Raw genomic sequence first — 12,384 nt, forward strand, 5'->3', positions numbered from 1 at the left:
AAATGGTCATATAATAGCCTTTTATCAATTTTTTTCTTTAACTTATACAACTCGACAATTCTTGTCACAAGTTCTTCTAATATTGTCTCGCCGTCATTAATCCTAGTCGTCAGCTGCAGTTGCATCACTAATAAGGGAAACGGCATCATCCGAAAATTTGAGGATTTTTATAAGGGAAACGAACAAATTTCCATGAATTAAGGTTACATTAGATAACATAAATATTCATGATTAATTACTGAAATGAATATGTACAACAAAATGCTGTTAAATTATTTATTTTTCGTGGGGATCAAATTCCGTAGTTTAAGAGAAATACTTCTTCGTGGAGGCTTGTAAACAAAATTTCGTGGATTAAAAGAACCCAAGACAAATTTAATGATTCTATAGTAAGAGACGAAACAGCAATATTATGGTCTGTGATGTCACGTATATTTCATGTATGATACAAATATATATCAATATATCAGATTATCGCGAGATAATTTTATCACAAATACATTCCTTACATTACCAACTTAATATTTTCTTTCATCGATGTTGATTTCATTACATCATTTGTAAAATTCAAAATATAAGTACATAAATCGGTCCCTCTTACGATTTTCATCCTATAGAAGTTTTTTTATCTAATGTCAAAGTATTTTCATTAGAACCTCATACGAATTTTTGCTCTTTCGGATGTTTACGAAGCAAATTTGCCTGTTGGAATTTCAATCGGACAGGCCATCCGAATGTTTTCGGCAGTTAATGGAATATCGAGGTCAAATGCATCAGTAAGTCCTGCGTCCGCCCTGCAAGCTTGGATTGCTTTCCGCATCGCTATATAGACTGATATTGCCAGGAGAAGTGGAGGTTCGCCTACCCCCTGTAATAAATCGTAATAAATGTGTAATATTAATGACAATACATTTGATCAGATTTGTCAAATAAACACGTCCTCATCAAAAACATTACGCACTCGAATTTCAAGTTCATTCACAAATGAAATCGTATAAATTATTTTATTTTTCTTACGATATGATAAATAATAGAATAAAAGGATTAAAAAAGTGTTTCACCTTTGAGGAATACACGGTACCCTTGTTGGGACAATCTTTCAGTATAGAAACTTTCATGCGGCGAGGAATATTCCTGATACCCGGAAGTTTGTAATCTACCGGACCACATGCCAGGGTTTCACCTTTAGACGAGAATTTCAATTCTTCCATTGTTACCCATCCATATCCCTGAAAAAGTAACATAATGACGTCACAGTTTATAAGAGTTTAGAATTAACCAATGATCATAGTTTGGAGATATTATTAATAAATCAATAAGTGTATTGTAATGTATATATCAAATAACTATCATCACAAATATTAATTCAAAGCCAATGTCCATTGCATGTGAAAATGCCAAAATCATTATTCAGACATGCTTCTTTGGCAATGACATTTACGTGAACTAAACTGTTCTCTTTTCTTGTATATTACGATTCGAATTATTTTTATTTCATTCTTCCCCGTATCTCCTTCTTTTTAGTATATCTGTTATTTCATCTGCTATCAAAATATAATTGTTGTCATTTCTTTTCGGCAAAACTATCTTAAAGACAACTATGAGATTAACTTCTATATTTACCTGCACAAACCCGCCTTCAATCTGCCCGACATCAAGACTGGGGTTCAAACTGTTCCCTATATCAATAACGATTTCTGTGTCCAGTACCTTTAATATAAATTGGTTTCTTGTATAATAAGAAATCATGTGTGTGACAAAATATTGAAATAATATTAACAAGAAGCATACATGAATAACCGATGAGCATAGCAATATCTCTCACATTCAATTAAAGAAATTGGTGACCGTGACCTAGCGTTTTCTTTATCCGTCGGCAACACGAGGTCTCATTATTCTAATTGTACATTTGTACGTTAAAGAATTTTCGTGGTTTACTTCACGTTTGCCCATTTATTATTATTTCGAAAGAGAATGTACAATTTATTGATATCACTGTTTCTTTACCTTGATCGTGCTATCTAAAGAATACCAACATGTCAACATAATCATGATGTAACCTCAGATTCAACAAGAGATCCCAGAGGGATCTTAGCGCCAAACGTTGTTTGATCTTTATTTGCTCTTTGAAAGTATATCTTTTCCCATTTTTCTCTTTTCTTCTCTGTTTTTGGTCTCAGTGATAGTAAATTTGTTCATTCTTTTGCAGAAATAGCAATGATAATCTTTACCTGCCAATTCCAATATAGTCGCCTGAGAGCCATTTTGTTTATTCTGATCAGTCTCAAAATCAATCTGGCACAAGTAAAGACTAGAGAGAACTTTGAAATTTGATAGACATCCATTCAGTACTTCTTAAGAAATAGGGATAACAATCATAGATCGTTGGCTGTCGACCATTTTATTTTTTGGATCAGCCCCAAACTCAAATAGGCACAACTAGGTACAAAGAGGAACCTATCATGAAACTTGATAAGGATCTATGCTGAAGATCTCATGAAATAGCGACAACAAACTTGCAAAGTAAAAATCCAAAATGGCCGCCTGTCGCTCTTTTTGTTACGAAAGCTCTGGCAACTATGGAGACTAGCATATACATGTAGATGAAGACTACGCTGAAGTTGATCTTAATTTCTTAGTGCTATCAATCAGGATATTATAAGTGTACATGGTGATTTTGTCGACAATTTTCCCCAGTTTTCTTCTTGACAGCGTGATACATATCATGATTTATATGATGTATGTATATAAAATAAGCAAAGAACGGCAAGTGTTTTTTTTTTTTTTTTTTTACTTTGATACGTTGCGTCTCCACCTGAAATTTCATATTTCTTTCCTTTTGATCCACATCGCTGTAGTGAACATTTGTTTTCTTGACATAGGCATGATCAGACATTAAGTTGATTACCTGGTGTTCCCCTGTTAAGCAATCAATCTCCACTTCAGTACAGGCTGCCCCGAACGTGTAGTAGTGGACAGGGTTGCCCACGCCTTTCTCAAAGTCCCAATGCTGGTTACCAGGCCTTTGTGTGTTTAAACAATCGTCATAACACATTCATAAAACATAAAAACATAAAAATTATAATACATTACAGTCGAACCTTGTTATCTCGAAGTCGGTGGGACCGTGAGAAATCTTCGTGTTATCTGGGTATTCGATTTAAGTAATGAAATGTTTGGTTTGAAGTTTGGCCTGGACAGACACAATACTTCAAATTATACAGAGTATTTGAGTTATACGAGTTCGTGTTAACGAGGTTCAATTGTATATATGTATACAAAACATTCCTTCGATCACGCGCGATCTATACTTCTACATCTTAAGACACCAGAACCACTGACATGTCCTTGAAGGACGCAAAAAAATGTATTGTGCAATTCGGCAATTATCGACAAACTATTAATTTATATCGGAATGTGCTTTTTTAATCAATCGCTATTTGTACCACCATAAGCAAGTGATTCTTGTCGTAAACCACGTGATACATACCGTCCTATTCCAGTGGCGGATAGACTAACTCTGTCCATGTAAGCAGCATTGACCTGTAACAGTAAATCACTTGATGTCAAAAAATATTCTTCAAATCTGACCTGTGTTGCTCTACATGGAAAATGTATATATTGAAAACACATAAATACAGGTCATAATTGACCGACTAAAATGTTTTGAAGGTTACAATATGCAAGTATTGTATATACATTTGTATACACCTACCCAATCCGTCCATTGTCCTGTTGGGATCTTCTGTTTGTATGGTCGCAATCTGTTGTTGATCTTATTGCATGCATCCTATTGAACAATGGAAATTATCGATTATATTTCTATAATAGCATCTTTCATTAATATGTTATCATCTATACACGAGGACATAATGTAATGTTTACTTACTGTACATGTATATAAGATCAATATTTTTGCACGCGCATGTCAAACAAAAGAAACAATGGATAACATTTCAATAAAAATCAAAATTTCATTTAGGTAAATAGATCGATATAACTTCTTGCAAACCTAACAGGAAGCACGTTTAACGTTCGTCCTTCTCTAAAGATCTAAACTAATACATATATCTAACCTTATACGTCCCACTGGTACACAACCAAACGTAAAGACTATACAAATAACACGAGTGAAAGTAACCTTTCAATACAAATTTAGAATAAGATACCATAGAACCATATCATTAATCAAAAAGTACCATACAGCTGTTTCATCATTCTAGGACTTGTCATTGATCCTAAGGGCCTCAATTGTGAAACTTAGGCCATGGAGGATATCGACTTTGATCGAAGAAATGTCAAAAGAGAGAAAGTAGTGCACTAGCCCCGTACTTCAACACATTTGTAATATCTATTAAATCGGGTAATGTCAACGTCAATTACATGTGAACCGTGCCACTATCCGAAAGAAATTAAACGTTTCAATTAGGTTACGATACACCTCCGGGACTAAAAGTCCACCAGTAGTGTCTAGCATCTGCAATCTCGAAGATTGTACAAATGACGCACAAGGGAACAATTTATGTTGATACAAATGTAAAATCAGATTCAGTAGAATCATCGTGACAAACAACACTATTTTGTTATGTCTTTGCTTATTATGAAATGAGGAGTGTATCCAAAAGAACTGCTGGTTTCCTACAAGGTTGAATGATCACCAATTTCAATAGCGACAGATAAAAATACATATGCCATGTGAAGTTTGAATAAAATGTTTGAACAAATTGAGAATTATATGTGTACAACTCTTTGGTATTATGCAATATCATTATCATTTACTATTTAACTTTTCTTCAATGCGATGCCGTTTAAATTCATGTAGTTGTTATACTCCTTTAAAACTGACCAGTACGGCCGCTCCGTTAATGTCTGAGGATAAGCTGGCCGCTGTTGAGGTAGTATTTGGACATGTATTTGTTCCTGTCTCACTGATATGAATATTTTCGATAGGTACTTCGAGAGCTCTGGATGCCACCTATATAGAACAAATGACAACAACATAATGCACTACCAGAAACTTTGTTAAAAAGGAACAGTTTCCAGTCTTTTCAACAGTACTTTTTTCCAGCTAATGTCAGATCAATGAGATACATATCGTTACTATCTGCGATTTTGTATTTTCTTTAATCTTAGAAAACTCTATTATCCTTCCAAGTAATAAGATATTTTCCTTGTATGAAAGATAGCAAAAATATCAGTTATAAACTTCGAGCTGTCTGTTTTAGTCTCTTAATTTCAAGGGCGATACTGTTTACTTCTCGATATCGAAACAGAAAAATATAACACGACTCGATTAAACGAAGACGATATAATTTAAAGGGGTGAAGCGTTTCTGAATTATTTCATAAGTTTAGTGGAAAATATATCCAGTGTCCTTCAGGCCTAGGGTAAACCACGAAACCTTTGACAATTTGCATCAATGATACGCACCTGTATCATCTTTGTGTGTAGGCCTTGTCCCATCTCCACGCCTCCGTGTGCTATAGTGATAGATCCATCAAGATAGATGTTCACAAGCGCAGCTCCCTTCAACACGTTAAAGATAAGCGTTTGATAAATCAAAAAGGAAATGCAGAATTGAGCTTCTAGGATGAAAAAAATGAAAGATTGTAGCTCAATAGATTTCAATTGCTTGTTAACGTAATTCTTGTGATATCTCTCTTGAAATGAGTGTTCGTACCTGGTTTAAATGTCGGACTGGATATCCAACCCCAAATTTCAGTGGCATCACCGCAATCCCTTTCTTCTTGAACTTGTTCTGGCTGTTAATGAGTATCATAACTTTTACAAAGCCTCTGTCGAATGTTTGTTTGTTTTATCATTTTACCAGGATTTGTTATATAAATTGCTGAAAACAATATTTTTTCTCAAAATATTTTGAAGTCTTAATAGTTTTTTTACCTGAATTTTTTATCAAGTGACATCATTTTTCCAAAGGTATGCTGTTATAATGCAAACTATTCTACTTTCCAATGAATAATCCTTCAGAAGGCATTTACTAGAACTGCCATCCTGAGGTTAACTTGAATCTCCATCCCGTAGAAACAAAAAAGGTCTTCATTTGGTTACCATGGCAAACAAATGAGAAGAAAGTTTTAGAAAATAGTACAACTTTAATTGTCATCACTTGTTCCCCAATTTTGGCCAACCAGGAACTTCATTCTGTTTCCAATGTAACATCAAATGTGTTAAGTCACAAGCTTTGATAAAACCAGCCAAGATTGAAAACAATTGTTCCAAGGACGTATGAGCGAACTATGAGCCATTACACCGATACAAATATATATTGAGCCGCTTACAAAAACGAAAAACACTGTATGCACATCTACATGAAATATCTGTATATTTTGATTACATCTGGTTCTTATGTTTAAATGTCTGGACAAGAATTCTCTGATCATGTCTTATTTGATTTCCATGGAAACCATATAACAAAGGTGTTTAGGAGTTTTAATACCCTTTGAAGTTAAATACAAAATCGTTAAGGAGGAATTAAGGAAAGATTTTCAGACGATATTGACAGGGCGGTTCTAGTATAACCCACCTTCCGCACGCCTCCAGCTTCATTGCCGAGTGTATAATTATGAGCTTATATAAAAAATATGTAAAAAGCGTATGATAATACGACATGGTATATGTTACTTACATCACATACACATTCCATTACATGAATAATGTTTGGGTTATTTTGAAATAATTAAATGCTTGATGACATTGCTACCTTTGGATTGCAGATCAACACATCAGTAAATATAGCGCTTATTATTATCCAATTTGAACTATTCTGTTTCAAATACATACAGACTATCCAAATTTCTTTAAAAAGAAAACAAACGTTGTTTTAATACTAATTGGGTTTACTAATTATTTTAAATGAGTTCAACACCAAGAGGACATTGGTAATGAAGAAAATCATTGGGAATAATAATTGCGATATAACAGTACCTATTGTAAAGAGAGACTGCTTTCGACCTTTCCTCGAATTTGCTTTGCGTTATACAATCTCGCCAACAACGTTGTAACATACAATTTTCTAGCTTTCGTTTGTAGTGATTGATGCTGCCTTCTTTGTACATATTAAGTTGGCGTACCTGTAATTAAAACAAATGAAAGCTGGCGAGGATAACGTTCGTTTTGAACTGCATTCAACTGTTTTATTTATCAGAGTATTTTATTCACACTTTCTGGTCATGGTAATTCTGTAGCATCTTCAATTATATTCGTTATAGACATAAAGATAGTAACTTGATTTGTTTGTTTGTTTGGTTTATCGTCTATTTCCTGCCGGGACAACATACGGGAGGCCCGTCGCATGTAATCTAGAACAACCAGTTTCTTTCCCGAGGCCAAGGACACACCCACAACTGCACAGACCGGCCCGTTTTTCAGCTTCCTAGTAGAAACAAATCTTCACCCACATCGAGAGGTATGAGATTACGTGGCCCAAAGCTCTAATATCATTTGTTTTCTGATAAAATACAAGTTACCTCCCCTCTATCGTGTGAAGGAGAAAATAAATAAGTACATGTAACTATACATACATATTCCTGATCGAGTCCGACTGTGTCCGCTACAGTACACATGATGGCTTCCATGACAAAAACCGCTTCCGCCGCACCGAATGCTCTCATGGAGGTGTTGGAGGGTGTGTTTGTCTTACACACGTGTCCATACACAGAAAAAACTGGCGTTTTATATGCTGCGTCGACGTTGAAACATGCATTATCCATGATCTGAAACATGATGCTGATATTGGTTTGCACATAACAAATAAAACATGCATTGTTCCCTTTCTTAGTTGTAACACTTCATCTTTCACCAAATATATTGTGTACTTAATACTATTACTATATCTAAGATAGTCAAAACAGTCTTATTATTTTCTGGATATATATATATATATATATATATATATATATATTGTTCTTTCCCAGTTAGTCATTCGTAGAGGTTGTCTACAAGATCTCCAAACTGCTTAACAAAAGGATTTTAGTTATCTTTATGTTTCTAGATGCCAACGAAGGTGATGGCTTGGTTTTAATTAGTTAACAGACTTTGATAAATATCACGGGGAAGTTTAACAGTTGTGATAGTTGGAAACGTTCTAGTTTGTGTGTGATATGAAGATAGACGTGTTTGATGCTCGTTGGTTTGCCTGTTGATTCCGTTTTTGTATTCACTGTTCTCATTTCAGAACGTGACATTGGATTGACCTAGTTTTATATAGCGTGTGAAAAAATTGGAACTGCTTATATCATTGTTCAAGATAATTTGTCATCTTAATATAGAGAGACGATCTCACGCACTTTAAAAATACGAGTATTATGATATCATTTATATCATTGTTTTCAACAACGGTAACAAAGCAGAAATGAAGCACTAGGAAAGTGCCCACAGATATTGCCTTTAGGACAACAGCAAAACAAACTGTATACGCCAGTAATATTATTCTACTAAGAAGAAAGCACTTCTGTGAACTGGTCGCCATTTATATTCATCACATATACCTTTCTTATCATACTATCGAACTTTTATCCGGTAAATTCGCCCATGTAATATTCTAACATGTGTCACTGGTGTGATTTACTCTGTAGCATTTTCCAATGGCTGTACACATCAGATATCAATTATTATATGATAGTATGGACAATGACGTTGGGTCATGAATTGAAAATGGCATAACAAAATGACTGCCTACGTTTCATTATGAATTTGAATCCATATTTTGGATTTAAAACCAATTAAAACTCAACCTTTCTCAGTTATTTGATAAAACATCTTCAGTATTCATATTAGATTTTTCTATTTTGAGGAGCATCATGCCACTCGGGAAAGTTACATTTTGACAGCTTTTTAAGTTGATTGTTATGCCAATTGATTAATTCGTTATCGATGTGGTTGAAGGCTTACCGCGGCCGATACGTCCAATGTATAACCAGCGTTGATGTAGAAGTGAATTGATACGGCTTCCAGCGTCCCGTCATACCGGAAACCAGCCTGCGTAACACATCATAGTGTTATCTTAAAACATGGTAGATTAGCACAAAGTCTTAAAGGCGCACAAAAGGAATAACAATATGAAATGTACAAACTATAGAACATTGATAAAGATATCAAATGATGTAAATGTTACTTCTCAATAGCATATTATTAACTGAAATTTTCATGGTTACACGTAATGTTAATTTGCATCATACAGAAACACCTCATAGTATTGAGACTGAAGGATAGTCGTTTTTCATTGTAACCATCACGTTGGCATCATGTGACAGACAAGAAGACGGGACACGGTCTTTTTTTAATTATTTGAAATAGTGGACATGTCCGTTGTCATAATTTCGCATGTAAAATACGTATCCAACGGGATGTTAACACTTCGGCAACGCTTACATAGTATGGCTATATATTACATACAACACATTACAGAGAATACTGTTTTCCTCCAGTGATCTCGTGTCCATACCTTATCTCATCGTATATAGATAAAACAATATCATCCTTGGGCGATTCGTCACGCCTTTTTAAGGATTGTGTGAAACACACACGTGTATAAACACCTTTCAAACTGCAAACTTCTATTTAAATATGGGATATAACAAATACTGGATTATACCCCATCACATAAATGAGTATGAAAGATAATCATTGACCTCGAGGTTTGCTGTAACCTGCATGCTAAGTTTTAATTCATTCGAACAGTGGCCCGGTTCAGAATATAAATGCACTATTCTGACATTGTCTGATATATGAAAATTACGAAATGTGTTTAAGCATGGGTCTAGAGCACATCCCTAGATTTTGACCTTTTTTCGATAACTTTGGGTTTTCCTTAGTCGCCTTCTAGGCTTTAAATTTTGGGCCCTTAGCATCACTGACGGGTCCTAGAAGGACGAATCCGCAGTCTGATGCAGTTTCTTTATTGGTTCTGCTGTATCTAACGCTAAATTACTACAAGATGTTATTCACTTGTGTGTCGTTCGTACCATCCTCTTAAACACCAGTTATTGCATGTCATACATTATCTCGTTTAATAAAAAAAAATAACAAGCTATGGATCCTCAGATAATTGCGATTCAAATTTGAAGGAGTTTCAGATCCGACACAAACTTTTACAGTTTTTTTTTTATTAATTTTACTTTTAAAAAGGTATTTTAATTACACTACCTTATATTTTGACAAAAATGGATGACGTTTGCCGGTGGTTTGGAAATCTGTCTTTCTATCCATGATCATTCGCACTGGCTTTCCCAACCTGCGAAATAACAACGTTAAACACATCATGATATATATGGTTATTGTACGATTAGTCACATTCATCTGTCACTTCCGGTATGTTATCAAGGGACTAGCTTTCTTGATAATGTTATATCTGGAGTATCGGCGATGAAAAGAACAAAATGTTTATTTTCTTAACTTTTGTGGTTTTGTAGATTTCCTGGGAGGTTTTGATATGTTAAACAAGATATAAAAACTCATAGACATTTTATTATAACCATATGTAAGTTTGACAACGTCCTGCCTGTCCATCATTCAAACATTGAGGTCTTTGCCTATAATCATCTACTGCAATTGCTTATGTTGCAGGTAGGGAGTGAGAAATTTACCAGTTGTCACCATTGAATGATCGTAAGAGTCTACTAAACTTGAATATATATCTTCACTCCTCTCTAAAAATCTTTCTAGCCCCTAATTTCACTCTTGACGATTTCTCAGGTTTAGTCTTTAGTTGAGTGAGAAGGAGAAAGGATTTTGGTCCGGACCCCTTGCCGACACATACCAGAGTCTTTAGATATGGTTAACACTACTTCCTGATTAACGTTCAGCATTGTGATTGGTTTGTCCATTGTCAACATAACGTTACCAAGTCGGGCTGCAGCGGTGTGTCAGCGCAATAAATTCGGGCCAGTTTCGCATTTTCGCTAAGCAGCTTTCACGAAATACCGCAGCCTCCCCAACACAAACACACAACACATTCACATTGATAGGACATTGAAATATAAGCTGGAATGCTTATGACGTTACTTAACATCGTTTGTATTATTATCTATGCACATAAATGTATCACTTACTCGCTTCAGTGATTAATAATTAATTTAATCATTTGTGGAACAAGTATTTTTCATTGGCCACTTTTTCATGGTACCACCCAATCAAAAAAATCGTCGTCATATTGTAACGTCACGTATGATTGGTCAATGTGGCAGTGTAAGGAGATAGTTCGTTATAAATGTAAAACATATTGCAGTATGTTATTAAGTTATCATGATGAACATTAATTATCTTTCAAGTCATTGAGCCATTACACACAAAACAGAACAGACAGTTCTTTGCATAAACCACTTCGTGATTTATTTGTAATACATTTCATCTTTGCCCTATGCTGTCTCAACATTTTATACAAATAGTGTTCATGTCTGGATATCTGTTTTACCTCTGTGCTGCTACTGCGGCTGCGCCAAACATAAGAGGGGTGCGATACTCTCTTCCTCCAAATCCGCCACCTTTAATATGGAAATTAAGTTAAAATGATATTAAGCGATGTTTAACGGGGCAAAAAGAAAATCAAAATCGAAAAATCTTTATTAAAATAAAACTTGGAAAAACAACAACAAATACAAAATGACAATTACACAAAATACAAAAGAATAGACTTAACGCAAACCACACATGGAACTTGTCATGATGTCGTATCTAGTAAATTATAGGGAAAACTATATTTTACTAAAACTATATATTACATGTCACATAGGGACATCTTTTCTATCATATCAGAGGAATCGAAGCTTTAAGATTGTACAAAAGACAAACAAGTGAAAAAAAAACTTTCAATATGGATTTAATGTTCGATACTGTAGAGCCAATTACTGTAAAATACTTGTATCAACTGTTTCGTCCTTCTGGGAATAGTGACACGGTTCAGAATATACACGTTCTTGACGTTGTTCTAAAATTATATATGATATATGAAAATTAAGAAATTAATTAAATTGTGGGTTTAGCACACATTCCCGTCTAGTGGGTCTATAACTTTGCATTTTCTTAAATCGTCTCATAGGCTTCAAAGTTTAGGCTCTTAGCATCACTGACGAGTCCTAGAAGGACGAAACAGCTGTATAACGTAGCATTATTGACGAGTCCCAGAAGGACGAAACAGCTGTATAACGTAGCATTATTGACGAGTCCCAGAAGGACAGAACAACTGTATAACGAAGCATTATTGACGAGTCCCAGAAGGACAGAACAGCTGTATAACGTAGCATTATGGACGAGTCCCAGAAGGACAGAACAGCTGTATGACGTAGCAGGAACTGTTTGGTGCTATTCCATTTTTTACCTTCTTCGCGGACACGTCAGGAAAATTAGGGACACTCTCGGCTATGTTTA

General features: G+C 34.9%; 1 protein-coding gene across 1 annotated transcript in view; it reads right to left on the reverse strand.

Moving 5' to 3' along the window:
* Positions 1–685: 685 nt before the first annotated feature.
* Positions 686–12,384, reverse strand: part of LOC132563847 (xanthine dehydrogenase/oxidase-like) — a 29,776-nt gene continuing 18,077 nt past the window's right edge. The window contains exons 21-34 of the mRNA XM_060228603.1: positions 11,432–11,501; positions 10,165–10,252; positions 8,911–8,997; positions 7,542–7,733; positions 6,946–7,091; positions 5,681–5,762; positions 5,431–5,526; positions 4,847–4,975; positions 3,716–3,790; positions 3,491–3,543; positions 2,909–3,023; positions 1,624–1,710; positions 1,062–1,229; positions 686–868 (exon numbers count right to left, since the gene is read on the reverse strand). Of these exons, the coding sequence (XP_060084586.1) occupies positions 686–868; positions 1,062–1,229; positions 1,624–1,710; positions 2,909–3,023; positions 3,491–3,543; positions 3,716–3,790; positions 4,847–4,975; positions 5,431–5,526; positions 5,681–5,762; positions 6,946–7,091; positions 7,542–7,733; positions 8,911–8,997; positions 10,165–10,252; positions 11,432–11,501 (1,571 nt within the window). The remainder of the gene's footprint in view (positions 869–1,061; positions 1,230–1,623; positions 1,711–2,908; positions 3,024–3,490; positions 3,544–3,715; positions 3,791–4,846; positions 4,976–5,430; positions 5,527–5,680; positions 5,763–6,945; positions 7,092–7,541; positions 7,734–8,910; positions 8,998–10,164; positions 10,253–11,431; positions 11,502–12,384) is intronic.

The sequence above is a fragment of the Ylistrum balloti genome, unplaced genomic scaffold, assembly GCF_031769215.1.
Source record: "Ylistrum balloti isolate Yb309-2 unplaced genomic scaffold, AGI_CSIRO_Ybal_v1 Utg369676, whole genome shotgun sequence".
In the NCBI taxonomy this organism is placed as follows: domain Eukaryota; kingdom Metazoa; phylum Mollusca; class Bivalvia; order Pectinida; family Pectinidae; genus Ylistrum; species Ylistrum balloti.